General features: G+C 39.0%; 1 protein-coding gene across 1 annotated transcript in view; it reads right to left on the bottom strand.

The window, feature by feature from the left end:
• Window positions 1-27,595, bottom strand: part of MFSD6 (major facilitator superfamily domain containing 6) — a 27,767-nt gene continuing 172 nt past the window's right edge. Inside the window, exons 2-7 of the mRNA XM_010563888.1 lie at window positions 17,884-19,480; window positions 12,598-12,695; window positions 6,882-7,043; window positions 6,194-6,292; window positions 3,769-4,049; window positions 1-1,327 (exon numbers count right to left, since the gene is read on the bottom strand). Coding sequence (XP_010562190.1) covers window positions 1,145-1,327; window positions 3,769-4,049; window positions 6,194-6,292; window positions 6,882-7,043; window positions 12,598-12,695; window positions 17,884-19,427 — 2,367 coding nt within the window. The 5' untranslated portion in view covers window positions 19,428-19,480 and the 3' untranslated portion in view covers window positions 1-1,144. The remainder of the gene's footprint in view (window positions 1,328-3,768; window positions 4,050-6,193; window positions 6,293-6,881; window positions 7,044-12,597; window positions 12,696-17,883; window positions 19,481-27,595) is intronic.

Below are 27,595 nucleotides of genomic sequence, written 5' to 3'. Positions count from 1 at the left end.
TGCAGTTAATATTGAAAAGCATAACAAAACATAATCCAAAGTCTTCCAGTGTCTTGACATTGGGCAAAGTAATTTCCTAAACATACTGCAATTTAGTTAGTTTGCTTCCTCCTGAGAATCTCTCACTCCACTTATTTTCTGCGTCAACAGCTTTGCCCCTATAATCCTAATCATTAAGATTTTTAGGTGATTCCTCCCTACCCCCCACCTTCCCTAGGCACTTAAAGCTTACTGTTTTCTTAATAAATAACCACAGTAACTACACTGCATTAAATAAACCATTGTATAGATGATGAAATAATAAACCAAAAAGACAGTGTGTCCATTGAAACCCTTGATCAGTCCCAGGTTGTGCAATCTTGATCAAAGATTCTTGTCTCAATACAACATCAAACCTAAAATTACCCAAACACACACAACCTATGCCCAAGTGAAGGGCTGCAAGTGCAGAGGTTAACTTCTTCAGAAGCCTTCCTCCAGCTTTTTTATTTCACTAAAATGCCAGTTCAAAATCTTTGCTTTGCAGAACTAAACCTTTATCTCAAACAAGATAACATTACCTTCAAAGACATATTCTTTGAATATGTGTGAGTTTTACTTAATCCATCACCATAATATGAAGACACGCTTCCTAAAGCTACACTGTTTCTGAGAAATCTTTACAGAGACAGTTTCATGCTGTTTCTATATTTATTTGATCTGATATATTCTAATAGACTATGCAGGGAAACCCCGTTTCTCTCTTAAAAAGCCTTTCCATTTTGTCCTGGGAACAAATTCAAAGAAGAAAATTACCCAATCAAGTCAGACAGTCTGTTCCTCAACAAGTGAGGAGTGAACTCCCTCTTTCTACAGATTGCAAAGAAATCTCATAGCATTTGACTCAGCTTTAGCAAAGCAGCCAAAAATTCTTCCTATCATTAGATCTGGCCACATCACTTCCCTCAAGAATTCCGAACTTTTGGCTTTCCTGCTCATGTTGCTCTGTGTAGTCATATGAATATTCTTTATATAGTTAAAAGCTTGCACTGCATCACATTATGATTGTTAAGATGAAGTAAGTCCTACTTTTGAGCTCCTACTCCAGCGTTTCCCAGGTGAGAAGCAGAATTCCATGCACTGGATTTTATAAGATGAGCGCATCTCAGGGCCCTGCAGCAGCAGGATGAGCATCATGATCCGACACAATATGGTCACCATCTACTTGGGAATCTGATGTTGCTGTAGGTGTTGGTGCTGAACAATTTCTGGACTGCCCAGAATCTGTCGGATTTTGGGGCTGTCTTGCTGAGCTGGCTGATGAAGCACTGCAATTCTCATTGATTTTCTAAAGAGAGGGGAAAGGATTGCATAGAAAAAGTAAGTATAAACACTTATGACACTGTCCCCAGTGGTATACCCCCAGATGCATTCAGGCACTTCTGGAAATTCACAAAGCGCTTACTTTGAATGCCCGCAACACAACAATTCAAACTTAAAGAAGCAAAGCAAAAGTAGTACATTTAAATCCAGATGACACTAATAGCAAGCAGACAGTAGCTTACCTTCCATCTCTTTTCCTAACTGCACTTTCCCAAGAAGCATGCAAAAAACAAACTTGTTGTGTTTCAAGGGAAAACAAAAACAATTAACTGGACTTCAAAGTGTTCAGACAAGATCATTATTTTGACCAAACAATTCTGTAAAATTTTTTTATGCTCCTTAAATATAGCTTTCTGCAATAGTTCCGTTCCTCCCCAAGATACTGTTCAGACTTTCTGAATGGCAGAACTTTTGCCATACTGATGTACGACTCCATCCAGTCTACTCAAACAGGCCTTACTAAGGAACAAAAGAGCACATTTAAACACTGGTTACATTCCCCAGGGTTGAAACAGAAAGCCTTCACACTAATACATTTCACATTAGAAGATGACACACTATCTATGATTATTTGTTTTGCACTGAAGAATAGAGAATACAGCAAGTATGTCCCTTTGCTTGAAGAAGTATAAGCAAGCAGTAGAAAATCAAGCCAAAATCTTAATAAGAAGGAATGATTTTTGTCACTAATTCCATTTTCTATGCACTGACCCTCCTTCCAAATGATCTATTTCCATTTTAAGGAGGCTATTTAACAAATTTAATAAGAGAGCTGGGCAGCTTTTTTCTAGTTTCAGTATTTTAATATCACCAGCCTAAAATAAATGACTGGGCACAAAACCTGAAATGTTTTGGAGAAGGTTTGTCCTTTTGGTGTGCTGAAGTAAGCATAAGAGATTTTGGAGAACACAGATGATGAAGAAAATAATACAATGGGATGCATTGATTTTTGGCCTATCAACAAGAACTACTTTTATATCAGCACTGTATTTTTACAGGAAGAAAAGAATAATGAAGAGATCATGTGCCATAGAGATGCCAACAGGCATGAAAGCCTTTCTGGCCTCTTCAAAATTCTCAGTGAAGCAGCTGGGTGGTGTCCAGCCATGTTGGACAAGTCTCTCTCAAACACCACACAACTGCAAAACATTATTTTCTTGCCATGTTCATTGCACAAATTCTGTGTGACTGCTTTTCTCCGATTTCTCTTTTTAAAAGGGGACAGCTTACAGTAACCAAGACCCTGAGGACGTTTACCAATGGGAAACAGAGCAGTTTGTCTGGACAAATTACTCTGATGTCAGAGACCCAGTGATATCTTCAGTGTCACTATAAAAACCACATTGTTTGACTCAGGGAAGTTCAAAAACAAACAAGCAAAAAACCCAACCAACCTAAAGCAGACATGTCTGTAAATATATTTTCAAGAATAAAGACAAATAATAAAGGCAGGAGATGGCTGACTAGGTGAAATTCCTACACACTCTTGCTCTGCTGATTCACACTCATATTCCAAATTACCCATTTCTGAAGACAACAGCTGTGGAAAAAGCACTTCTGTGTTTACGCCTACCAGGTGCGTAAGAAGGTACGTCACCCGCTCCTTCCAGACAGGTAAACACAGTGGTTTTAACATTAACCATGCTGTTCTAAAACTTGCATTGACCACCTTTCCCCACTTTGCTTAAGGAGTATGCTTCAGCTCCATTCTGAAACGCACGTCCGAAGCATTAAAAGGTAGTTCAAGATCCAAGCCCATACAATCATTAATAAATCTAAAGGTATTAAAAGGTATTTTGGGAGAAGACTGGACAGAAGGAAAATGGTGTAAAGTAAGCACAGCAATCAGACATTTTACATCATAGAATGGCTCTTAGCTGGTGTAACTCTAGGAAAAAAAGATATTAACTTTATTTGAACAGAGGGCTCTGTATCCCATCAGTAGTTGTCTGGAACACCTATTTTTGCAACCATGTAGATGTTTGACACCCAAGGAAGCAACACTAAATAAAAATCATTTTACACTGTTAAGCAGCTGTGCATCTTCAATTATCACCTTGTAAATTTTGCAAAATGCATAACCCACACATTCCAACTAACATGAAAACAAATGTAAACTTAAAGGGAATAGAAGAATATCCAAGCCTGTAAAACAGAGTCTCTTTCTATGTCTCTCACTATCCTCCCATTTTCAGGAAGATAATACTTGCAAAAATAGTTATTCCTGCTTTATTACACATAGAAAACAACTCTATTCAATGCAGTATTTCAACTACTGTGTCACAACTCCAAATTCATTACAGGCTGACAGAGAATACTTGCCAGATACTAACAGATTTACACAGCTATAAAGGTTTTCTAGCATCTAATAAATACTTAAGAACATCCTGCACATTAGAAGATTACCTGCAAAGGCTGATTCTCAGGAGTTGGATTGGTTTTGGACAGTTTAACCATCTCTTTTATCTGGTAGACAGCATAAGCTAAGGTGACCCAAGGAGAAGAGCTGATGCCCCAGGCAGGCTTGTTCACATCCTCTTGCTCTTCTTGGTGTTTGGTTTTCTTTAGAGGGAGCCTGGGCTCAGTCCGAGGCATGGTATCTTCCGATTGCTGTTGTACAAGGTCAATAGTTGCTATGGGAACAGGACTGGAAGGCACTGGGATCCTTTCCGCCAGCATTGTCTTTTCTGAATTTTAAAACAAAATCATCATTGGCAAAGCCAACGAGCTTAAAAAAAGTGTAAAGCAGACAACAAACACAAAGCGTTTCTTGCTTTCATAATATGGTTATCACTGTACTGAAAGCAGAACACTGGCACAAACAGCCAGGAGCAAGACATGCCACAGTCTAGTTAGGGAAACGCAACGTGGATGTTGCCTTATAAGCAAGGCTGTTCTGCAACTGCAGTGAGGTATGTTGGATGGCTGCATAAACAGGAGGGGCTAATGAGTATGAAGCAGTCTGTTTTTTCTCAGCTACTAGAAATTCATATTTTCATTTTACATGGAAGAAGTAATTTTCCTGTTACATGCAAATTGAAAATAAGTCTTCTAGACTTGTGGCAAACTTCTTTCTCTGCATAAAGCCTGCATCTTACAACTCACTCGTACTCATAACTAAACACAGGAACCATTCAGTGAAGTCGCATGGCCTACATCATCAGAACAGCCATTTCTGATCTTAAAATTTCTAAGCTTACTGATTTAACTTATGATGAAATTGTTTCACATTTTCACCACCTTTTTCTGTTTAAGAAATAAACCATCCTTCCATAGTTACTACAAAGTTATGCTGTTAGTGAGAAAAGAACAAGGTTAGAGTGATACACTGGAGGAGACAAAATATCTGTCGCAGACTTTCAGGTAAAGGAAGAAATCCTCCCAACAGACCTTTACCTCTAAGGTCTTCCAACAATCTGAAGTAGTTTTCACAACTGTCTTGAAATGTCACCCCTTAAATGACTGTCATGACCCAACACAATGTGCCTTACAATCTTGAAGAGCCAGAGTATTTATATACGAAAAGTAATTAAACACATTGTTAGAAACTGTTGGATATTTTAAGTAATAGCTGTATGTTCTCTACGAGTCTGTAAATAACACATTCTGTAAATTTTGAGAAAATACTTTTTCTGAGTAGAAATATTTTACTGATTAAAAAGATCTTTTTTCAAAATTATAAAATCATATTTTATTTACAGACTCTTAGATCATACTGGTTTTTTTAAGCAATGGCTGAATGTTCTCTACTAGTGAGGAAATGAAGAGACTAATCCTGCACGCACTTCACCACATGCTTAGTTTTACTCATCCAGCTGGTCTTGTTGAAAGCAACCTAATTACTGCCATGCTTAAGATACAAGCTCTTAAGGTGGGTAGTGTGCATTAAATGAAAACCAAAGACTGAAACAAACTAAACAGAATAAGGCCATTAAGAACAAACTATTCTTTTGTAGGTTCACGTGTAATTAACTGAAAGTTGATGGGAAACTAAAGCACCAAATATCCTTTTCACCTTTCCATTTTTTGCCATTATCTTTTGAACAGAGGTGAAGCAAATTCTAATAAAACAAATATTTGAACAGTTCAGTACAGGCGACTTGATAACTAGTCAAGGACAATTCATTTAATATCCCAGCTAAAGAAAACTAACTTTCATTTCATACTCAGAGCTCATATTGGCAAGTAACATTTGGGTAAAAAGCAGCTCAAAAATTCATGACTTTTCAAAAGTTGCCACAATTTTATTGTCTTTGTAAGAATTAGACTTATGCTAAATTGTTACTTTTGCAGTAAGCATTTAACTTCTGGTTAACTTTTATAGTAATAAAGGTGGAGATGAAAAAGTTCAAGTTCCACCTGAGGGGAGATTTCTCAGGTACCAGAACAGAACTGAGGCAGCTATAAAAGTCTGTGTCCTCTGAAGCCCTCTCTACAATTTCTGGCAGAGGTAGCTTGGACCAGTAGAATATGAGAGCATGCAGTGGTCAAGGTGACCTTAAAGAACTGATGCAACTGAAGTGACTCACTATAGCTGTTAAGACTAACAGAAGACTTCCCAGAACTGAGAGGACATACAGGTAGTAAAATATGTTATGCTTTCCTCCTGCCAGCATCCAAGAATGCAATGCTGCCCTTCTTACAACAGGAACACATCACCTCAATTTCTATCATTGCTCAGGAAAAAACTTCTCACTTGAAAACAAACAGCTTTGTAAAAATCTGAGTAAAGTCACCAAACATACAAAATAAAAGCTGCAGGGAGCAGCTTCCGAGATACCTTTTTTCACTAGCTCTAATTCTGTAGTGTCACAGTGACATGAATATTTACCTTCTTCTTCATCAGGAACCAATAGCCACTGGATCAGTGCAAATAGAAGAAGAATCACTAAACAAGCCATCCCTATTCCTCTGAATGTGGCCGCAGGACCTGTAATGAGATTTTTTTTTTTTTTAACTGAGAATCTACTTACTTAATAAAGTAATACAAGATGAGTCAGCATTATGCACTCCTTGGGTATCTGTTGTCCCATGTAGACTCTTACTAGCTTCTTTCATTACATCTTCCTCCCCCATCACTTCTTCAACAGGCTTTGCAAAGGATTTTTAACCAAGTAATTAGATGCTCATTTGTTCATCAAGAGGCTGCATAGCATCAACCTATTCTCTCACAAAGGATTCATTCATCTTAGTTAAGGATCGGGTTGGAGATTTGCTCACACAGTACTAAAAATATCTAGGCATAACATATTTATGCAATCTGTAACACTGACAGGACAAAGCCATAAGCAACCTTATCTGAATTCAGTGCTAACCTTGCTTTGATCATGGGCCTGGACTGGAGATCTCCTGAGGTCCCTCCCAGCCTGAGCAGTTCTATGAGTCCATGTTTTATACAAAGTGCATTACGCTTTAAAACATAACAATATCTTAAGTATAAATAAGTTTAAAGCTGGTAGTTCAGTAAAACCAGAACTTCAATAAATAAAACAAAAATGTTCAATACAATTTTTGCTTACCGAAGTAATTGACCAAAACCCCGCCAACCATAGCCCCGCATCCTCTGCCCAGACCCAAGTGGAGACCTTGCAGGATTCCCTGGGCTGACGTTCTCAGCTCTGGAGGCACTGCTGCGCTAAGGTACGAAATACAAGCTGCCCATATAGCCGCGTGCGTGACACCTAGAGAGATGAAACATTGCGAAGAGTACAGGGTCCAGAGCGTACTAATACAACATCAGAATGACTGCACTCATCAGTTGGAGCATGTGTTGGGAGAAAAACAATAAAACCCTTTCACTGACAAATGTCTGTGAAGTACAAATCAGCTTTTGGTAATGTGATACTGGCAACCAAGCCACAGGGAGACATGATGACTCCTTCTTCTGCAGAGTCTGTCAATAGCTCTTTCTCCCTCTAAGATGACCTCACTTCTCTTCTTGAGACACAGTCCCTAGGAAGACTAAATGAAGTGCCTTAACAGTCTCTCTGTCAGATTCCTTGTCCCTTTGAGAGTGACCCAGGGCCTTTGAAATACGGTCTTGATTTCGTAAGCTGCAGGCAATTAAAGTATTGATGCCTCTCAGCAGTTTCCTTACTGCCACAATGAAGGCAGTGCGAAGGTCATAAAATCCAAACAATACCAGAGAGAGCCATGTCATTTCAGAGGGAAGAATTAATCCCCTCCTGCCCTTCTCACTCCCCCCAAGAACCAACAGCCTCCAAGCAAACTCTTTCTGGACGCAACACCAACACGCTCTGCATTTAGCACTTAATGGTCTAGAGGGGAAAAGCACACAAGCTCCTCAGGGTAGGCCAAAGATGCCGATTTTCATGCCTGCCTCTCTGTTTAGAGGCAGAGTCAGCACACCCTTCCTCCCACTATGACCGCATCATGCGTAGGCACTGCTGTGCGCTGCTGCTGCCTCGCATTTCACCCACTCCCGCTCCGGGGACCGAGCACAGCCGAGGTTCTCACTGCTGTAAACAATGGCCACGTATCCCAGACAGGCCCAGCTCTCCAGCAGAGATTTTGAAAGTCTCTTTCTGGCACGTGCCTTGTAGATTCAGGGTTATGAACACTTTTTCCTACTGCAGAAGAAGGACAGCTAAGGGGAGAGACAGTGAATAACCATCAGCATGCAGAAACAGGCTGCAGGTGGAGCCCTCTCCTTTGAGCTTGGTGGGTTTTTTGTGGAGTAGGGAAGAACAGGACAGGAAAAGGCAGGGTTGGGGAGAAGTTGGAAAAACAAAACAGTTTTGTAGCTCATCACACATTAAATAAGCCTGAACTATTTTGCCACCCTCAGACTGAGTGGGAATATTTTTTTCTTATTTGAGTGGTATTAAAAATAGTCATCACAGCTTACCAATGCCTAAGCTCTACTGCCTTGGTTTTAAAAAAAAATATTGGCACAACTGATGATTCAGTCAACATGTTTCTGTCCTCTACACTTGACTTATTAATGAACAGTTGGACACTCAATAATTACTTAGGCATTTAGGCTGAAGACTCATAAGAGCAAGAAAACACATGACTTTGTAACATGCTCACAGAATAACTTGGATTTCGCTTAGTTGTAAAATGATACGTAGCACTGTATGGAATTGATACAGTTCTGGCATAGCCATGTTAGATGTCCATAAGGCTGTACAGTTCAATTTCATTCCAAATCTAAATAAAAATTTCTCAAGCTTTGAGTTTGTAAAGGCCACCTTTATACATTGCAGAGTTGGTTTTGGTAATAGTATATCACCTTGTTGAAAAATAAAAAGCTTACATTAGGATGAGTACATTTTACCTTACCATCTACAGTTTAAAGTTTTAAAACTCTCAGATTTTCCATGCAAAAAGCTCTGAGTTTTAAAACTCACTGAATATCTACTTCTTTTTAATGCAAACCCATGTATGCATTGAAAGTAGCAATCAAGAACTGTCCCAATAACAAAGCAACGCTAATCTAATATAGATAATGTGTTTTTGTTTTATAAAGGATATCAATTAATGTAAAACATTTGGTTTTATCAGCTGTTAAAGAGTAAGTCAAGTTTTAAAGCCAGGCAAATCAAAAACACATCAGAAATTATTTGAACCATGAAGCACAATACCACTGTATTTGTTTGAAAACAAAAGGCCATAACTTAACCAACAGGTTCTTGGATGTTTTCACCTTTACTAGGCAATCCAGATAGAACACAATGTTCTGAGTTCCTCTGAAAACAAATCCGTACCTTTAAACCAGCTTATTTCACCTGCCTTTAAAGGTATGGGCTTTTTTTTTTTTTTTTTTTTTGTTTTTTTAATTTTCTAATGTGATCTTTACTATAATTATTTATAGAACAGTGACTATTTAGAACAGTTTTTACAACAACTTATGTAAGAAGTCTAGTCTGGATTACTGCTAACCACAATTCTTTTAAAAAGAAGTTGTTCACAATATATATGTTGTGACATTATTTGCTAAAACCAGTAACCACCATTTCACCATCTGGACTGTAATTCCAACAAGTGTAACAACCCTAGTGTTATGCTTAGAATAATAACGTTTAGCAAACTTCGGATAATTTACATATAAACCAAGAATTGAAGATTCAGGGAGCCAGATTAATTTCAAGAGAGGTACATCCTAATTATTGCCAGTTAAAGACCCACGCTTTTTGCTCTCTAGACATAACTGTATTGCTGGAGCACCAGTAGGAGTCACTTCTTAGAATAGTACTTGTTTTGTAGTTTGTTGGATAACTGCCAAGTGAAAATAGATTATTTTCAGGTTATCAATATAGTTTTGTAATTCAGAAAATACCTGTCATGCAAATTGGTGAGCTAGCATAGCTGTTACCAGAGAATTTGGACCATCACTTTGGAACAGTAAGTTGCAGCTAACTAGCGTATCAAAACTTAATCTGTTAAGTGCAAAATGAACAAGACTGCTTGTGTGTTCACAGACTGATGACGTATATACATGTTACACACATTTGCCTATGAGGATGTCTTGAAATTTTCAGTTATGAAAGATTGAGCCCAAGCTCTTATTTTCATACATTGCATGGGCAAGTCCATACAGCATGCGGATTCAAAACTCTAAGTTAAGAAGTGAGTTTAAATCTCCTCATTTACTCCTTTGAGAATGCAATGCACTTAAAGAGTCCTCCCTATCCCAGTTACAGACAGCAACAGAAACACAGCATGGCTCTAATTACAATCAATGGATGCAGTTTGCAGAGTCATCTTCCAGAAATCTCTCCATGCCCCTCAGCACAACACATGGGGATAACCCTTCTTGTATTGCAGAAACTTATTAAAAAGAAAAATAAATTCTTTACAAAAGGCAGCTGAAACTGTTGTTGACCTTAAAACCTCTCCAGCTGATAGAACTGGAATTTACACAGAATTTGACAGCTTCCTCCAAAAAGAGGTAGGTACAATTATAATAAGTACTTCACCAAGGGATTTAAAAGACCTATCAACTTAATGCAGTCATGTGGCCCACATGGTACCTGTGTTCTGCACAATCTACTCTATTTTTGTTTTTAAATACTTCTAATCCATACATATGCCAAGCAGCTACAACTCTTACCTCTGTCAACAAACTCACTTAACAAAAATAAGAGCTTCCACCTCACCAAATTTCATTAAGGTGTCACCCCTTAACCCTACCGACAGATTCAGTGGATATGGAGGAAAGAAAGCAGAGCCCAAAGAAACAGGATCTGGTAACTGCTGCAAAAGAAATAATGAATCAAGAAGGGATTAAAACCGGTAAGAGCGAGGTGGGGAAAAGAATAAAGGGGGGGGGACTCAACAGTACTTCTAAAAAGATAAACTTGATGTCCCATTCAGCAATACTGAATGAGATTACTGGAATGTAGCAAATGTAGTGGCAGTAATTAGATACACATCTAGTGTGCCTATAGACTTCATGGACACTAATAAAGCATGTTAGATGCAGGCTGAAAAGTGTACATAGAACATGAAGAGGCTTTCAGGGCAGGGAAGGGTTGTATGTCTGTGTGTTTGGTTTGTTTTTAACTTTCTCATTTGCTGACTATAAGTAACTGCAAACAGAAAGATTAACCCAAGCATACATGATTCAGCAGTGGCTAGATATAGAGAAATAAATTTATGAGAAAGTATTATTTTGAAGGTCCTTAGTTTTTTCTTTAAATCTTGATAACTCAAGATCATACCACACAAAACCAGGAAAACAGCTCCCTCACAGCCTTGCTGTAAAAGCAAACCTACGTATTAAGCAATCCATGTTGAAATTTCAGCAGAATAAAAATGAGATTAAAAGTAAAATAAACTTCTTAGCCATGACTATAGGATGCTTCTGGGCACAGACTTATGGCTGTATTGTTGAGACACAAGTTATTGGGGTTTTTTCCCGTATTTTGAGTTGAGGTGTCTCTTAAAACAGGATTACCTAGAAGGTAATATCCAAAGCTTTGTATTCATCATTTGTTCCCCACAGATATTTAAGCAGGCAACACATTCTTTGTAACATTTTCATATTTTAACACTTGGTATGCACAATGAAGTATCAATTCAATAGTTGTGGTTTAGGGTTTTTTTAGTAACAAAATTCAGAAACTTGCTGTTGGGGCAGTTTTAATACAATAAACTGTTTTTGTTAGCAGGGAGGTAAGGAGCCAGGACACAAACAAATCTCTTTCTATATATATGCAAAGATCTACACAGTGCTCTCCAATGGCATTTTATAACTCAAGTTAAAAATCTACCTTACAAAGATTTGTGTAAATATAGTAGAAAAAGTTAATGCAAATTCAAATTATTCTGCACATGGAAGAATAAAGCTTCTAAGTATAATCTGTGGAAAATTTTCTAAGTAGTATTGTATAAATCCAAAACACTGGCTTTAACAAAGATGGTACAATTATTTTTAAAGACAGGGAAAACGTTTTCTGCATTTAAATTAACCATCCTCTTGCAAGCTTACAAACCCAAATACTTCAGTATTCTTCAAATACTGAAGAAAACAGAAAATAAAATAGTTTAGACTTCTGGTTTTGAGAAGTGGTACCCACTACAAAGACAAAAAAAAAGTCGTAAAATCTAAGTTAGAATGAAGGTCTTACTGACTTGTTTGACAACACAACTTGAAAACAGGGCTCAAATTACTTTTCATAGACAACACCTCTGTCCTTCTAATTAAATTAGTTAAAAGGCAAGTATCTTAAAGAAGCTCTATTAGCACAAAGCTATTGAAAGAAATTCCTCTGTAGCTATTAAACAAATTAATCCTGTAGTCTAAAGGTATGATCAAATAATACCACTGAAAAACTACAAATATTTTAAGAGACAGAATGACCCAGACTATGGTTGGGGGTTTTTTTTTTTTTTTTTTTACGGCATCCTTTCAAGAACCACGACCTTTTGCATTTAATGAAGTTCACATTTATCACCAAACAGGATTTGCAGTAGGTGTGTACCAACCTCGTGCTTCTGTCTCTTTGTTTAGTTAAAGGGTGTGTTCGTCTCACACAGTTCTGTATGAATAAACAGAGAACTGTGCACAATCAAATGCAAACCCACCCTTTTGACGTCAAATATTTTCCAAGATAAACAGTAATGTTTTATGGACCTGGGTCTTCTGGGATATTTGTGGTCAAAAAAACAGAGAAATACCAGATTTTTACTTAATCACAGTTCACTTGAAAAGAAGATAAATGTAAGCACTTGATCTTATACTGGAAGGGCATTACTGCACTGTCTTACCTTGAAGTACTTCCATCGGAAGAACAGTCCAGGCGTTTTCCAGATATGAGATGTAAATGTATCGAGCTGTATTACAGGCAAGACCAATATAAAGCACTCTAAAGGAAGTAAGGAAAAGAGAAGTCAGGATAGTTTGCACTTTCCTTTTTTGGTACGTTATAATATAGCTTACTGCTTCAGAAATAATTTGCAGGTGTACAAACAGTTTGCCAGTCTAAAGCATTTGCTCAACAGAAAATACATTCTTCAAGTCCTACACCCAAACATAAACCCTCCTCTTGCCCACTCCCAACACATATTCAAACTGAGGCTAAAGTTAACACTCTCTTCAAAATCCTAATGGAAAAAAATTAAAAGGGACAACAGATCCACTGAGCTTTTAAATAAGCTCTGTAGTTCCATGCCACACTCTACACAGGATTATATTTCAGAGAGACCATTTCTAAGCACATTCAACATCCCTTCCAAACAATCTTTTCTAATCATTCAGAGATTCATTCTGCCATTTTAATGTAAGCCTGGTGCAGGTTTGTATTAGATGAATTAATTTTACCCCACTTAATATAAGTTTATAGTCCCAGTATCTGCAAACTGCTCAGAACTACTCTAAAAACACATCCCACAGAAGCAATATGGTTCATAACAACATGCCTCAGGATAAAACTTAACCATCCTGTTGAAAAGCAGCAGATGCTGCATCTCTGAATGAAGAGAAAAAAAGGTCTTTTAACAGTTTTCAAACAATGAAGCACAAAGACTATTTGTGCAGTGCATTTCCCATTGCATGTTTAACCTGATTACTTTTCCCTTCCAGTTTTCAGATTTAGCTTAGCTTACTTCTGGGGTGTTTATTCATCCTGCTATCTTTCTCTTTTTCTTAGAAGGATCTTAGGAAACAAAGACTTAATTCAAAACATGTTTTTAGCTTGAGAAAAGATGCTGTATTGCAACCTTTAAAGATTTTTTTTCAGGGACAAAGATAATTTATTGTCCAAACATGGCTTCTTGGATGACCCCTGGTTGGGCACAAGTGAAATAAATGCAATTGATAATGAAGGTGTAAGCATAGACACTGTGAAAGGGCTCATTATTCTTTGTGCTGCTTTTTTAGTTAGTTATTCTACAAAAGCAGACCGAGGTTTAATTAAATGGTACATAGCCACTGAAAAATCTAGAGTGAGATGCAAACATAAAAATGCAGCATCTTGTTAACATTTGAGGTCTCCAAATACAGATGTTGACAGCTAAAAAAAATCAGTACCATAGTTTTCATCATATCAGTGATATCAAAAAACATTCAAAATTATAAAGACAGGTCTGTGCATTTCACAACAACATGGATTTACAGAAGACAATATATATTTTACTTTCAACAAGTTGGGTAAGCTTGCAGGAAGTGCCCCCCCCTCCAAATCACACATCAGACCAAACTGTGTTTCTTCCAGATACATGTAAGGTCCGTGAATGGCTGGCTTAAGCTGCCTTTGGGCAATGCAAGCCCAAGCATTCATTGGAGAAAACATGGGAAGCCATGAAAAAGTTCGTTAGTATACAATAAAGAGAACAAACTTGTTATTTGCGCCATGCGTCATAAATTTCATCTCCACCTTTAATTAATGCCTTCTGTTCCAAACAAATTAACTTAGTTCCTTTCATAGCCACAACTTAAATGTAATTCTCATGTACAGTCACATTTCTGAAATGTATTAGGACACATTTCCCACAAAAAGTAAGCAAACATACAAGGTCTGTAGGCTCCTCTCTTCATTCCCCTACTAGTAAGGCCCAAGATGATGGGGATACAAAGGAATCACCTCACGATATACCTGTTTTTCCTCATCAGCAGTACAGATGCACCCAGCTCTGTTTAGGACCAGTTCTTGCCAGCTTAATTTCACTTTTGTCTCACAAAACCTTTGCCTGTGCACCAAGAACTTTCTTACCATCTCAGCTGTTCCCTATCATAGCCAGACCAGAGATGTGAAGAGGTCTCCTGCTTCATAGTTTTTCCATCATCACTAACACACTCGGCTACCTGTGCTTTTCCATCATGTTACACACTTGCAGAACGATTTGGATTCAGAGTTTAAAGAGCAGCAATTTAAGTCAGGTTCCACCTTTTAATTTTTTAGAATATGTACAGAGTTTTAGGTAAATTACAGTTTATGAATATTTCTATAATTATGCTTTTGGGGGGGTATGTCACATGAGAACTTTTGTGCATTTACACAGTCTTTTAAAAAATGTATTTATAATAGTGACTTAGGGTCTTTATCACACCTAAATGGAAAATGTAAATGGATGCTCCTTATGAACCCTATACGCAATATCCACAGAGACACCATATTCAACTTACAGATTAAACATTTAAAACACTGAATCTATGTTTATGTTATGGAGACTAAGCTGTTTACAGCCATAACTACCAGTCTCTGCTTCCTATAAAAACCTCCCATGCTGGAATTGTGGTCAAACACATTCAAGCTTAACCTCAAGTAGGAGTTTATTTTCAGAGATTAACATCATCTTCCTAAACTCAGTGGCAGTTATGAGTGCTTTACACAGGATACCATTCAACAATGGTGTCTAAATATTTGATAGCCAGTTTTGTATGCTTTTCCATCGCAATATCCTCTCAAAGAACTTGTGGTCTTCACCATACTTTTGACAACTTATTTCATTTTAACTCTTTAGTTTACTTTTAAATGAAAATCTACTCTGTCATCTGTCAGAAGGTAGCTGGAGGAAGCAAGGCAAAAAATACCCTAGCATCTGCAATATTCCCTCCCCTCGTAAATCTGTGCAATCACAGAACAGCTTTCTAGCTGAACCGATGACTGTCATTACTCCAGATTCATCTAGTGACCTGCTAATATACAATGTTAGAAACACTAGCAGCATGTATAACATGCACACATGCAGTGCACATGTGTATGAACACTAAAGCTAATGAAATCAGGAATCAGGTGGTTTACTCAGCACATGTTTAGTATGGTCATGCTTAAAATGCTTGGACAATAATTTGAGTATTAGTTATAAAAACCCCTGTGAAAACAGAATAGGTTTCAAATGTTGTAAGGGTCTTACATGCCAACATGTACCATGGTAGAAACAGAAAGCTTTACAAGGCTAGAAAAGAAAAACTGAGCTTCTATCTGACAAGGGTGTAAAGCCTGTTTTCTTTTAGTTCTACAAAGGACAGTCAATAACTTTTTTTCCTGCTACTGTGACAGTGCATGCAGTTCTGGTACTCATGCCTGTCTTCAAAGAATTGGGACAGGAAGGAAAGACTGAATGATAATGTTCAAATAAATACTGCAGAAAGACTGTCTACATCTAGGAGTCTAACAATCCAGAAGAAAGGAATTTTGAGCTATTAAGAAAAAAAATATATAAAATACTGAACCCAAATGCTTCTGGCTAAGATGGTTCCAAGAAGGATATATAGTTGGAGGCTCTTGGTTCTTATTCATGGGAGAATGAATATCTGTACTATAAGGCAGCAGACATACGCAGAACTATCAAAGAATATGAGCTATGGACTCTTATACATTCCTCTTTAAAAAAAATAATAAATTTGCCTCCTCTTGAACAAACCATACATTATACAAAGTTCAAAAAGTACAAGAAGAAAGGCAACCAGAAGGAGACACCTCAAACTGTGATGACTAAATACAAGTAAGCATTAGATAACATTAAAATGTGACTAATGTGCATTTCCCAGGTGTAGGTATAAAGAGTTGTTTTATTGCAAATAGGAGCTAGGGTTTAAACAACTTAATCTTGATCCAGTCTTGGCTTCATAGGCTTAACAGTGCAAAGAAAAAAAAAAAAAAAAAAAAGGAGTTGATCCTGTACTTCTATCCCCTTCTATTTCATCTAATTCACAAGCCCAGCATTCTTTTGGTTTTCCTTCTTTCTCTACTTGAAATCTAAGCCTGAATTTTGTACTATAACAATATACATTGAAAGAGCATACCCAAGCTATCTGTAGCTATCAAGATTATGATCTGTTCTGACCACTCCTCCATCATCACATGCTTCCTCCAGTCTTTGCATGCAAGGTGTCATATTTTCTTGTACTAATTATTGCCAAATTCAGAGAGTAAAAGACTGACTCAAAGTAAAGAGATCCTCCTCAGTTTAAAGGAAGAAAATACATCTTTTAAGTAATCTCTCAAAGTACTGTGCTAAGCATCTCAAACATGTTTAGTAGAGGTCAAATGAATCAAAATATTCATCCCAATAAAAGCAAAACAAAAAAACAAAGAGCAAAACCACAGAACAGAATGCACAAAAAGAACAGTGCAGACAGCTTAAAAATACTTGCATCTCAGTGACTGTATGATTATAAACAGGGCATTTGGAAAGGACATGATGCTAACAGCACACAGAGCTCTGTGCTCAGTTGCACAGAGTACCTGAGTAAATATAAAAAAAACCCTTTACGACTTCATTAACTCAGATTCCCCCTTATCTTTCCTCCCTTGAGCTTTTTCTAAAGCGTAGTGAAGGGATTTAGAATATCCGAAAATTAAGTCAATTGTGAATTTAGTGGAAAACAGTGTTCGCTAACATGCTGGAAGTAGTCAGTTTCACCTGCACAGGGCAAAAACTAGGGGAGAAGCCCTGCACAGCCATCTCACTTCAGTAGCTAACACGCACAGTTGCAACTAAAGGAAGAGAGCAAGGAACTGAACTGGTAAGCGACACTACCAGGCTGCAACCTCATTCTGCCAACACCCAGCATCCGATTACGAGGGCATGTGCACAGGAGGTGCTCACCTCACTTCTTCGTCTCATCCTCCTCCCCTCTCAGCGTGCAAGTGACATCTTTCTAGGCTACTGTGGGGGCAAAGAACTGCCCCACAAGGAGAAGCAGGATAGAGGTTTCCAGAACGCTGCTACTCACAGGAAAAAAAATTGTAAAATTAATTATATTTACATGACAAAACAGACAATCCTCGAATGGGTGGCGATTTGTAAAGATCTCTTAAGAGAGCTTTGCATCAGTGAACCAGGATGTCTTCTGGAACCATCTGCAAAAGGTTATGGTGCCAGGCATAACGCATGTACTAACATGCAACTCAAATGCAAAGGAAGCACTTCTGAGCAGTTTCAGCTCCTAAAATAGTAATAAACAACTCCATCAAGCAAGCTACATAACTGAGCAGGACTTGGAATTTTAAAATAAAAGTATTAGCTTGATTTTCACTTTTTAACACAAGGCTAAGCCTGAAATTCAATGGGGTTTGTATAGCACTTTAATGATTGCTAACATCTTACCTGATATGACCAACCAATTCTATCAACTTGTGGCTGAAGAAGTAGGCAGTCAGCTCAGACACGTGGCTGAGCACAGAACAAACACCAAAGAGAGTGGTGGTGCCATTCAGGTCTTCCAAGTGCCAGTAAAGAAAGGTGAACACAAAGCCATATCCAAACCCCATGAACCACGCCACGAAGAGGACTGAGCCATACTGGATACTACACAGCAGTTTTATAAGGTCCCAAAAACTGAAAGACTGCGACTGGCTTGTACTGGTAGGAGTGTTATCGGAGGATTCGTTGGAGGCACTTCTGTCCACCTGTGAGATTTCTACCTCTTTTCTCTTATTTTCATCTTGCTTGAAGTGCGCATAATGAAATCGAAACTGGGTGGCCACAATTAATGCCATTGTCATCAGAACACCAAAAACGATGAAAACTATCCTGTAGTTCTTGTACTCAGGAGCTTTACATCCTTGACCTTCAATGCCAACTTCTGTATGGGTATAGTCAATGCCAATTCCCACAGAGAGCATGGCCAGCCCCCAGCCCAGAGACCCCCACATACGCTGCAAACCATACCTGTCCCTGTGCTTGCCAAGGTACTGCAGAGTTACAGTGTCCACAATAGTAACAGAGGAAGCACTGAAAAATTCTCCTATTATGACAACCAGCAGAATGAGTAGAAAGATGGCTTCTACTTCTTGTTGATCATAAACGAGCACAGCTTGGTCAGAAGGCATCGGCTTTGTGGTGATGGCAGCTGGAGTAGTACTTGGAGTCGCATTTCCTGGTGAGACTGGGCTAGTGGTGGTGTTTTTCAAAATAAAATAGGTACTGTTTTCCAAGACAAACTCCACATCATTGCTCTGTGTAGGTAACGGGAATGTCATTTCAGGATTAGCTGTCCCTGTTGTTTCCAAAGTGACTAGGTTGGAAGCGAGCAGGTCACTCTTCCCACGAACTTTTGGGGATGCAGTACTCACTGTGGTTAGCAAAGGAGACATCGAGGCGTTTTGCAAAACTGTTGTTAAAAGGCTGCTTGCATTGGTGGGATGGGCTGGGGAAAGGCCCTTTGGTACACATCTTAGGGTGGCTGGTCTAACAAATCCAATCCCCAGGTTAAATAAAACCCAGCATAAAAGTGAAAAGAGGAGGACAATCTTCCCTTTCTTGAAGCGATCTGCCACCACTCCCCAGAAGGGAGCACTGCAAAACTCAATAAAGTACCTGATGCCCACCAGAAGTCCACTCTGACTGGGTGACATACCCAGCTGCTTGTAATACACAGGCAGCAAGGGGTAGAGAGAGCCATATGCAGAATAGAAGAAAAAATAAAAGACCTTTGAGATCAGAAGATCATTGTTTATTTTGACGCAGTGCTTTTCTAACCAATCTATCTCTTCGTCTGCAACAGTGGTTGTCTCCGTTGAAGGGGATTCATTATGGGGTGGCAAGTCTTGATCCTTGGAAATGCCATTGAAAGGATCAGCAAGCACATACTTTCGCTTCTGTTCTTCTTCATCATCAGTTAAAATGGCAACTTTATCATCAGCTGCCATGGTTTACCACAAGCATCCAGTATTTGGTGCACTCTCAAGGAACTAGGGCTACCCTGCAAACAAATAAAACATAACATGATTAAGGTACCACATGAGAACAGACCTGCAATGCCAGTCATCAAGGACAAAGCTTCTTTTTGTAAGTGACATTCCTAAGCAATAAATGCAGTATCAGGGTGGGGAAGGCCATTTGTCTAGACTAGTGGTACATGGTAGCATCAATAAAAACGTGTTTTATGACCCCTTTTGTGAAGTTCTCGCAACAGCAGCTTTAATATTGTGCAATAAAACATTTTTCATGTTTAGGACAGAGAATAATTTATATATTCAAAGTTACTGTGGCAATTAAGTGCTAGCATTTTCAAGTCTTTTCTTTCAAGTTGTCTCTTCTCCCCTAAGGCTAACTGCTTTATTTCCAGTAGTCCCTGCTATACCAAAGGATAGCCATGATTTTGTAATTAAATAATGCAGCCACATATATATCTATCTCTAGGGTTTTTTAATTATCAAACCAAATCATTATCCAAAGCCTCATGATGGCCTTCAAAAGGTTCATCAATCTCCTCTTGAAAAGTGATTTTCCAAGCACTCCACAACCACAGCAGAAATTGGTGGGAGGCTTGAGCTTCTAGGCTGAATGGGAAGAAAGGTAGGAATTAGGATAGGGCTCTAAGATTAAAACAAGGGACCCTCAAAATTAGGATAACAACCTTGAAGGCAAAGACCTGGGAGCAAAGAAACACAGGGACAGAAATTAAGTACAGGCCCTACAACAATCTCTTCAAGTCAAATTCTGAAATTGAAGAAAGGTGGATTGGGAGATAAGTGTACTGCAGCTGCCCATACTTATCCTTTGCAGAAGTAAAAGACTGCAAAACTGACAGGCAACACTTAAAAATAAATTCACCACTACTTAGAGTTTGATTTGACCAACCAGCTTTCACATTTAAAAACAACAAACCATTCTATCACTATATTAGGCAACTATTTTTGCTATATTAATAGCTGTAAAATTAATGTAGGAAGATTAGCTCATGTTCATTATAAGAAAGTTGAACATTTAATGTATTTTGGTTTTGTCATGCCTTTGCTGTTTTGATTAGTGTTACTATCACACAGGAACCTTTTAAGGGACCAATATTTGAAAAGAGCATTTTATTCCAGAAGAACCTGAAATTTCTCTAAGAGCACTCAATTTATCATTGGAAATATCTTCTCTAAGAATTTGAAGTATTTTTTTGCAGTTCTGCACTTTATTCCCACTAGAAGAGTTCCAATGAAATTTCAGTCTTTCAAAACTCAACTGAAAGCACAGTATTGTTCCCTTAAAATTAGTCATGCATTGATATATCCAGTGACTTTAAATTATTTAATTATAATTTGGAATTTATTTAAATACTGACAACGGATTTGCAAACCAATGCAAGGCTAATAACAGAAAAGAGACTCTAACATTCACAAGTACGTTAAATTAATTGTTTCTTACTGATCCAACATACACATAACAGCTGACAGAACAAGCCATGGATACTTCTAAAAACAACAGCCCATTAAAATAATCTAAACCTTACACAGTTCAGTGATAGACAAGTCTAAAAATACTGTCATTAAAATCCCAAACATTCATATGAGTTTGTGTGTGTTTTTCACTTTTAAATGTCATTTCTATGGGATACTATCTACGAAGATCTCTGCTTTTGCTTACGGAGAAAAGGTTGCATAAAAATCTTGGAACCTTAAATATTCATGCATTCAAGGACAAAAGTTAATAAAAATGATGCCAGCATATACACACAGACTGCTTTTTTCTTCAGAGACAATCCAATAAATAAATTTAAAAAAAAAGGTATTTCAAGTGTCAAAAGATTAGAAAAAGTCCTAATTAAGTTGTTAGAACAGTCAAATGTGAAAACACATTTTTTCACTCTTACCTGCTACCATGAAAAGCCACATGAACCAAAAACCAGCAGCTGTCTCGTTAGCTCCTGCAATTTTTGGTTCAGTCAGCCACTTCCACGTGACGGTTGGAAGAACTGTGGGTTTTTTGCTCATATATTTGCTCATTTTTGGCTTCTATATCCATAAAACAAGTCCTTCTAATGAGTAAATTAGATCAGTCATCACCTGGGCTTTTATTTTCTTTATGCCTCACCTTGCTTTGACAACAAAGACTCCAGAACTTGCACAGGGCCCCACTTATGTCAAGGGGACTTAACTGAGGTTTCAGCGTTGTTCCTGTGTCCTACCAAAACCAGTATATGCTCATCTATTTACAGCAACTTGCTTACTAGCTATATCAGAGCTTTACAGCATTTAATTCTGAAGAATCAATATCCTCCCCAGTCCCCATGACATGACAAGACAGCACATTTTAACCACTTGGAAATTAGGACAACTTCATTGCAAGTACGAATTGAAATTACCCTGTCTTAAACAACACAGCCATACTCCTTATCCCTACATATGATCTTTGAACCACCTGATCTCATGTAAATTATACTGAAGGCTTTTAGAGCAACCAGTATTCAATCTGTTTTAATTCAGTTTCCCTTTTCTGTTGGAATGGGACTTCCAATTTTGTACATTGTATGAATAGTGGATATATTAAAAATTGTTACGCTGCTAGTCTTCAAACACTTTAGTTGTTGCATCTTCTTTCTCCCTCCATAACTTCTATCTGCCGCAGCATCCATCTTCTTCTAACCTGTTGTGTGCAAGAATTAATCCAAAAGTTCCAATCCTAGTATTTTGACTAGAACATTGTGGGTTAGAATGCTATGAAAAGTATATTTCATAATCATTTCAGTAAATATTTTCCCACCCTGAGAGTGTTTCACTGAATATTATTAATAACACAGAATATACTCATCAGAAATATAACAGCATCAAGACTGGTAGGAGCCATATGGCATTCTTCAATGTTTTGATCACTAGTTAGTTTAGGAGTCAGGTTTTTGAAGTGATTTTATTTAGCAATTTTTTAAATTCTAAAAATAAATGACTGAAAATGAGAAAACCATCAAAGTGGTATTGTTACTGAAAAATCTACAAAAAACTTAATAGTCTATGAGGCTTTCCTTCTAGTGACAAAAACCCCGTGCCAGTCAGGCATTGAATGCCACAAATCGAACAGATGGAAAAACAATGTACTTAAGTGAGAAGAGACTAGTTATCTACTGGTTATTTTAACCATAGCCTTCAAATACTGTATCTTCACTTTGCAAAATTTTTTTCTGATCCACAAGACAGTAGGAGGATAGAAGACAGCACTACCAGCAAGTTTAAAATGAACAACAGAGAACAGGAGTGAGGAGGAAAGGTTCAGAGAGTAAACAGAATGGATTTCAGTGTGAATATAAATCTTAACTCGTTTGAGGCTGAACGGAGCACAAAGTTTTGGCAGAGGCCTGTTGAACGTCATCAGTTCAGCCAGGACAAGTGAGACCAGAGGGGCTGCAGAGCGGGAACATCCCTGTCTGAAAACCAGGAGTAACGGTTTTGAAGCCATGTTCCCTAACCTTAGGTAAGCGCACAAACTTACAACAAAGCCCTAACACGCAAATTGGAAGAAACTTCTACGGAGAAAGCCCTGCAAAGGGAAAGGGAAGAGGCGTAGCAAGCAGACCACACAGCAGATGTACGTCACAATAAAGTACCTTGGTCCTCCAGCAGACAAACAAGCTCTTGTCTTCCCACAGGTTTATGTTTCCAAACCACTACAGAACTCACAACAGGGAACCAAGTCTTTGCTCCCTCATCATCCCATCACCCCTGACATAACTACAACAGAAGACGACTTCATTAAAATCTGAACTTCCCACTTCCCCCCCCAACCCATGATCCTATCGTACCGGCCCAGGAGCATAAGTCCCTTGCTCGCAGGTGCACAGGAAGCTTGTGGCCAACCCAGCTTTCTCAGACTGGGGATTATTCTGCAAGATCACTCGTGCTCTGAGCCTGTTTATGCACAAGCGCATGCACTTCTTTTCAGACGTAAAGAATATACGTGTTAACCACAAGATTATTCTTCCTTCAAGCTTTGCACAGATAGCATATTTTACATAAGTTCTAGTCTACTATTTTTTCTAAGTTTCCTGATACAGATTGCTGCCGCCTGGTTTGTATCTGTTCCTTCAGCAAGTCAAAATCCACTTTCAAACCCTTACATCTATGACATGTCTTTCATCCAGTCATCTTCCACAAACAGCTACAGCAACCTTCCTGCATACTCATACCTTTGAGCAGCTCTCTAAGGAACAGAGGAAAAAACATTTGTCCCAAGGAATTTGGTGATGACAATGCAAAGGTCATTTTGATGACTGTAATGAGGCTCTTTGGCAGATAGGTGGAAAGAGGCAAATATGGGTATTCTACATTTAGTTAAGTATCTTCTTGGCATTCTTGCCTTTTTTTATCTCTTAAATCGATCCTCATTTATTCTGGCTCTCCTAATAATTAAGAGGATTTCAAGATCAGAAAGGATAAAAAGCTAATCTATTCAAGACAACCTGCCATTACAAGGAGTTCCCTATAAAACAAAGGAAAATCATAAGGAAAATAATAATATAGTATACTAAAACCTCATCTCTCCCCTTCGAGTCACTCTTCCCAAAACCTTGGAGGAGGCGGGGGGGTGGGGGGGGAACCCCACCTCAAAACACCTGCTTTGCACTATATCTCAGGAAAAAAAAAAAGCCAATCAACAGATCAGACTGGGGTAGCAAATCCCTAAACCTCTCAGGGAAAGTATCGTGGCACTTCAAGCACAAGGCATTAAAACGTCACTTGCAGACCAACAGAAAGTTAGATTTGGGGTAAAGGAGTACTGGTTTTAAATAAAATTTAATTCAGCATAAATATTCCATTTGCTAGGCTTTGAGAATTAAAGTATAATTAAGACTCACAAAGCAGAGCCTCAAAAATCAGGGTTTGGATGTATACTGAATGTAGAAAAACAAACCCCAGGACAGCTCATCAGAAGACAGTGCAAATGATCAAGAGTAGCTTAAACCGTTAAATACCTAGCAAAAATCACTGTAGAAGATTTATATTTATACAGTCTCAGAAAACATACTCTAAGAGTAGAATTTCAAAACAGGAATCATTAAGTAATCTCTCAGGCTACACACAGCTGTAAGAACAGAGCAGACTAGCTTGCTATTTACATTGTGTGGATAAATCAAAGCCAGCCAACATGGCATCACATCTTATTTTTCCCCTTTCAGACTGCACTGACTAGCAAACTGACTTTGTAGCAAACACATGAAATGCCACATGAAGTTTTCACACGAACATTTTAAAATCTGCTAATAGAAAGCATGTTTCTTAAATAACCCCCTTTTTTTTAAAGTCACTAATTATTGTTTGATTCAGAACAGGTCTGTGCTAGAGAAGTAGACTTAAAAACTATCCATCTTCCAAAGAAAGCTCACCTCACTCATCCCCCAGCTGGTGAAACCGCCACAATGAGCGCATCCATCATGTTGCTCATGCACTCTACCTCCTCCTCAGGCCCCCTTGTCTCATTGATCTAAGCTACAAAACCTTTGGATCAAAGACTTTCTGCTACAGTATCTGTGCAGCGTCTCTCAGAATTAAGCCCTGCATCCAGCAGGCCTACAAGGCATCGCTGTAATAAATATGAATAATAGACCATGTTTTCCATTTCCAAGCAAGTTTCACCCCTAAGGAACAGTCTGGTGCTCTCGCCTGCGTCGATGCCAAAAAGGAGAATATTATGCAAACAACTTACATCATGACAGAGGAGCGCACAGACTTCATCTACTCTTGCATCACATTCACAAACCTCTCCCAGGTAGGCCAACCTCCAGGCGGAGCCCTTGGAGGGGCTGTCCCCTGCCAAGTCATACAGACCAACTCACACAGGCTGACCCACCTGCCCCACATCACCATGCCCTGCTCTCTAAAGGTAAGCAGACTCCTGTGAGGCCCCAGTATGGACACCTGACCAAGAATTTATAAAATCAGGAATAAATCACATTTAGTGCATTAACTCAGTACTGGGAAATATATTTGTTTCAAGTCTGAAGCAAGACATTAGTGTTGTAACATTAACCACCATAATTAGGGTTTCCATGAAGTGAAACCACCTCGTTCTAAACCACTTAACTCTCAAAACTGCTTTATTTTGTGTTGCTTGGCATGCACTTACTTAATGTGTTGGTCTATAGGTTTTTTTACTTTATTCAATATGCATATAAAACCCCACATACTTTGACACATTTAGTCAATTAGATTGAGAGACAACAGTATGTCTGAAGTGTGTCAAGATCGGGTTTATAATAGGTTTAATGCACTTTATAATAGGTCTGAAGTTGCCAAGTTGATGCAATAGTGCTAGTATTAACATTAAAGAAGACAAGAACACTATCAGATCCTCATCTGTTAAAGAAAAATCATTAAACTCACATCTTAGGACTCCTGCTTTCCAATCATGTTTTCTGTTTAATATGTGCAAATTAGTATGTCCTAGCAGATTCTATTTTTTTAATCAGTTTATTTTAGTCAGTATTAGACTCCAATTTTTTTAACCAGTTTTTAATTTACCAACTACATATCCACACTGCCAAGGTTTACGCTTCATTAATGATGGTAAATGACAAGCGTTCCTTTAACTACGGGCCAGGCAAGCGCCCAGGGTCGGAGCCGCTGTACTCCACAAGCACAGCTGCTTCCAGTGCTGGGGAGGGACGCAGGCACCCAGCTGCACCACCAACTCTGGCAGGAGCAGGAGCAGCGGTCTGTTTCAAAACAGAGAGGCCTGCCAAGCAACACCCAGCCTTGGGGACCAGCCGCTGCTACTGCGGCCAGATCATGTCACCAGTTCACACTCTCCTGCCCTGCTGTATAAACTCAGCCCCCCTGTGCTGTAGCTGAAGATGAATTTTAGGTTGCATTTAGGTTGTGCCCTAGCACCAGCTACATTAGCGATCAACCAACCACAGCTTCCTCACATTAGCTTCTCACATCATTGGCTTTTGCTCTCATATTCTCACTCCACCTGTTTACATTTTTTTTTTTTTTTAATCCGCTTAGGATTTTTACTGGGTTTATGACTGCTATCACAAACACCATCCTTAAAAAGAGGATTGTTTTCTTTTCCCCTATTCCCCAGTGGGTCTTCGGAGAATACAAACAATAAAATAGATGTCATCTTTGTACACTATTTGTATCCAGGGAAATAAATAAAAAAACCCCCAAGGTAGAAAACAAGCATTTTACAATCTTTTTCCTTGGACATTACTAAATACAGTAGACAATTAGACCCTATATATCTTAGTAATGTAGTAATGTTTGGGGTGAGTTTTTACTGAAATACTTCATTGTTATGTTCATACAGCCGCTCTCCTCTCCCCTGAACTCCAAGTTTATCACTCTTCAACACTGCCTTTTTCATTAACACAACATTTTAAAAGAGCCTGCTGTTAAAACTTCAGAGCTGTTGACCAAACATGGGTTTTAAACCCCACCTAACTTAGGATATAACAGGCATCCGAAACACCCGTGGTACCTCCAGCCCTGGTTTCTTAAACAAGCATCTATTCCTATGCTTATTTTAATAAACAGAGGAGCAACTGACAACCTGCTCACTAAGAATCATCGTATTTTAAGGATTTAAGGGTTCAGAAACCAAACGACGGCCACACAGACCGCCACGCCTGGGTGCTGGCAGCAGGGACAAGCACGGGGATGCCTGCGCAGGAGTTCCGGCGGGACAGGGCCCAGCCAGCGGCCGCCTCCAGGGACCCCGGCACTGTCGCCGGTGGCCGCGGGGGAGGGCGCGGGGCATTTGGCGTTGGATGGCTCGGTCGCACCTACGGCGGTTACGCTTCAACCACAGGGCTGAGCTTCGGGAGACGAGGGCCGGCATCCTAATGAGGTCACGGCTTAGCCACAGTTAACGTCAGGGGACCTCAACAAGAGCGAAGCCAGCGCACACGCGACCACCCGGCTCAGCTGAGGAGCAGCTGATCGGCTCCGGCGCGGCGCAGGCAGGAGGAAAAGCCGAGCAGAGCGGCCGTTAAGGAGGGAAGGAAAAGGATGAGGCAAGGGCCCAACGGCAGCATCCTGGGCGGCTGCGGGGACGAGGCCCGTCGCCCCCAGCGGGGAGGGAGCTGGAGCCGGTGCCGGCTCGGAGATCGGGGGGG

This window comes from Haliaeetus leucocephalus, unplaced genomic scaffold (genome assembly GCF_000737465.1).
Source record: "Haliaeetus leucocephalus isolate CR32 unplaced genomic scaffold, Haliaeetus_leucocephalus-4.0 Scaffold1, whole genome shotgun sequence".
Lineage (NCBI taxonomy): Eukaryota > Metazoa > Chordata > Aves > Accipitriformes > Accipitridae > Haliaeetus > Haliaeetus leucocephalus.
The sequence above is the reverse complement of the archived record's forward strand: the minus strand, read 5'-3'. Positions and strand labels throughout refer to the sequence as shown.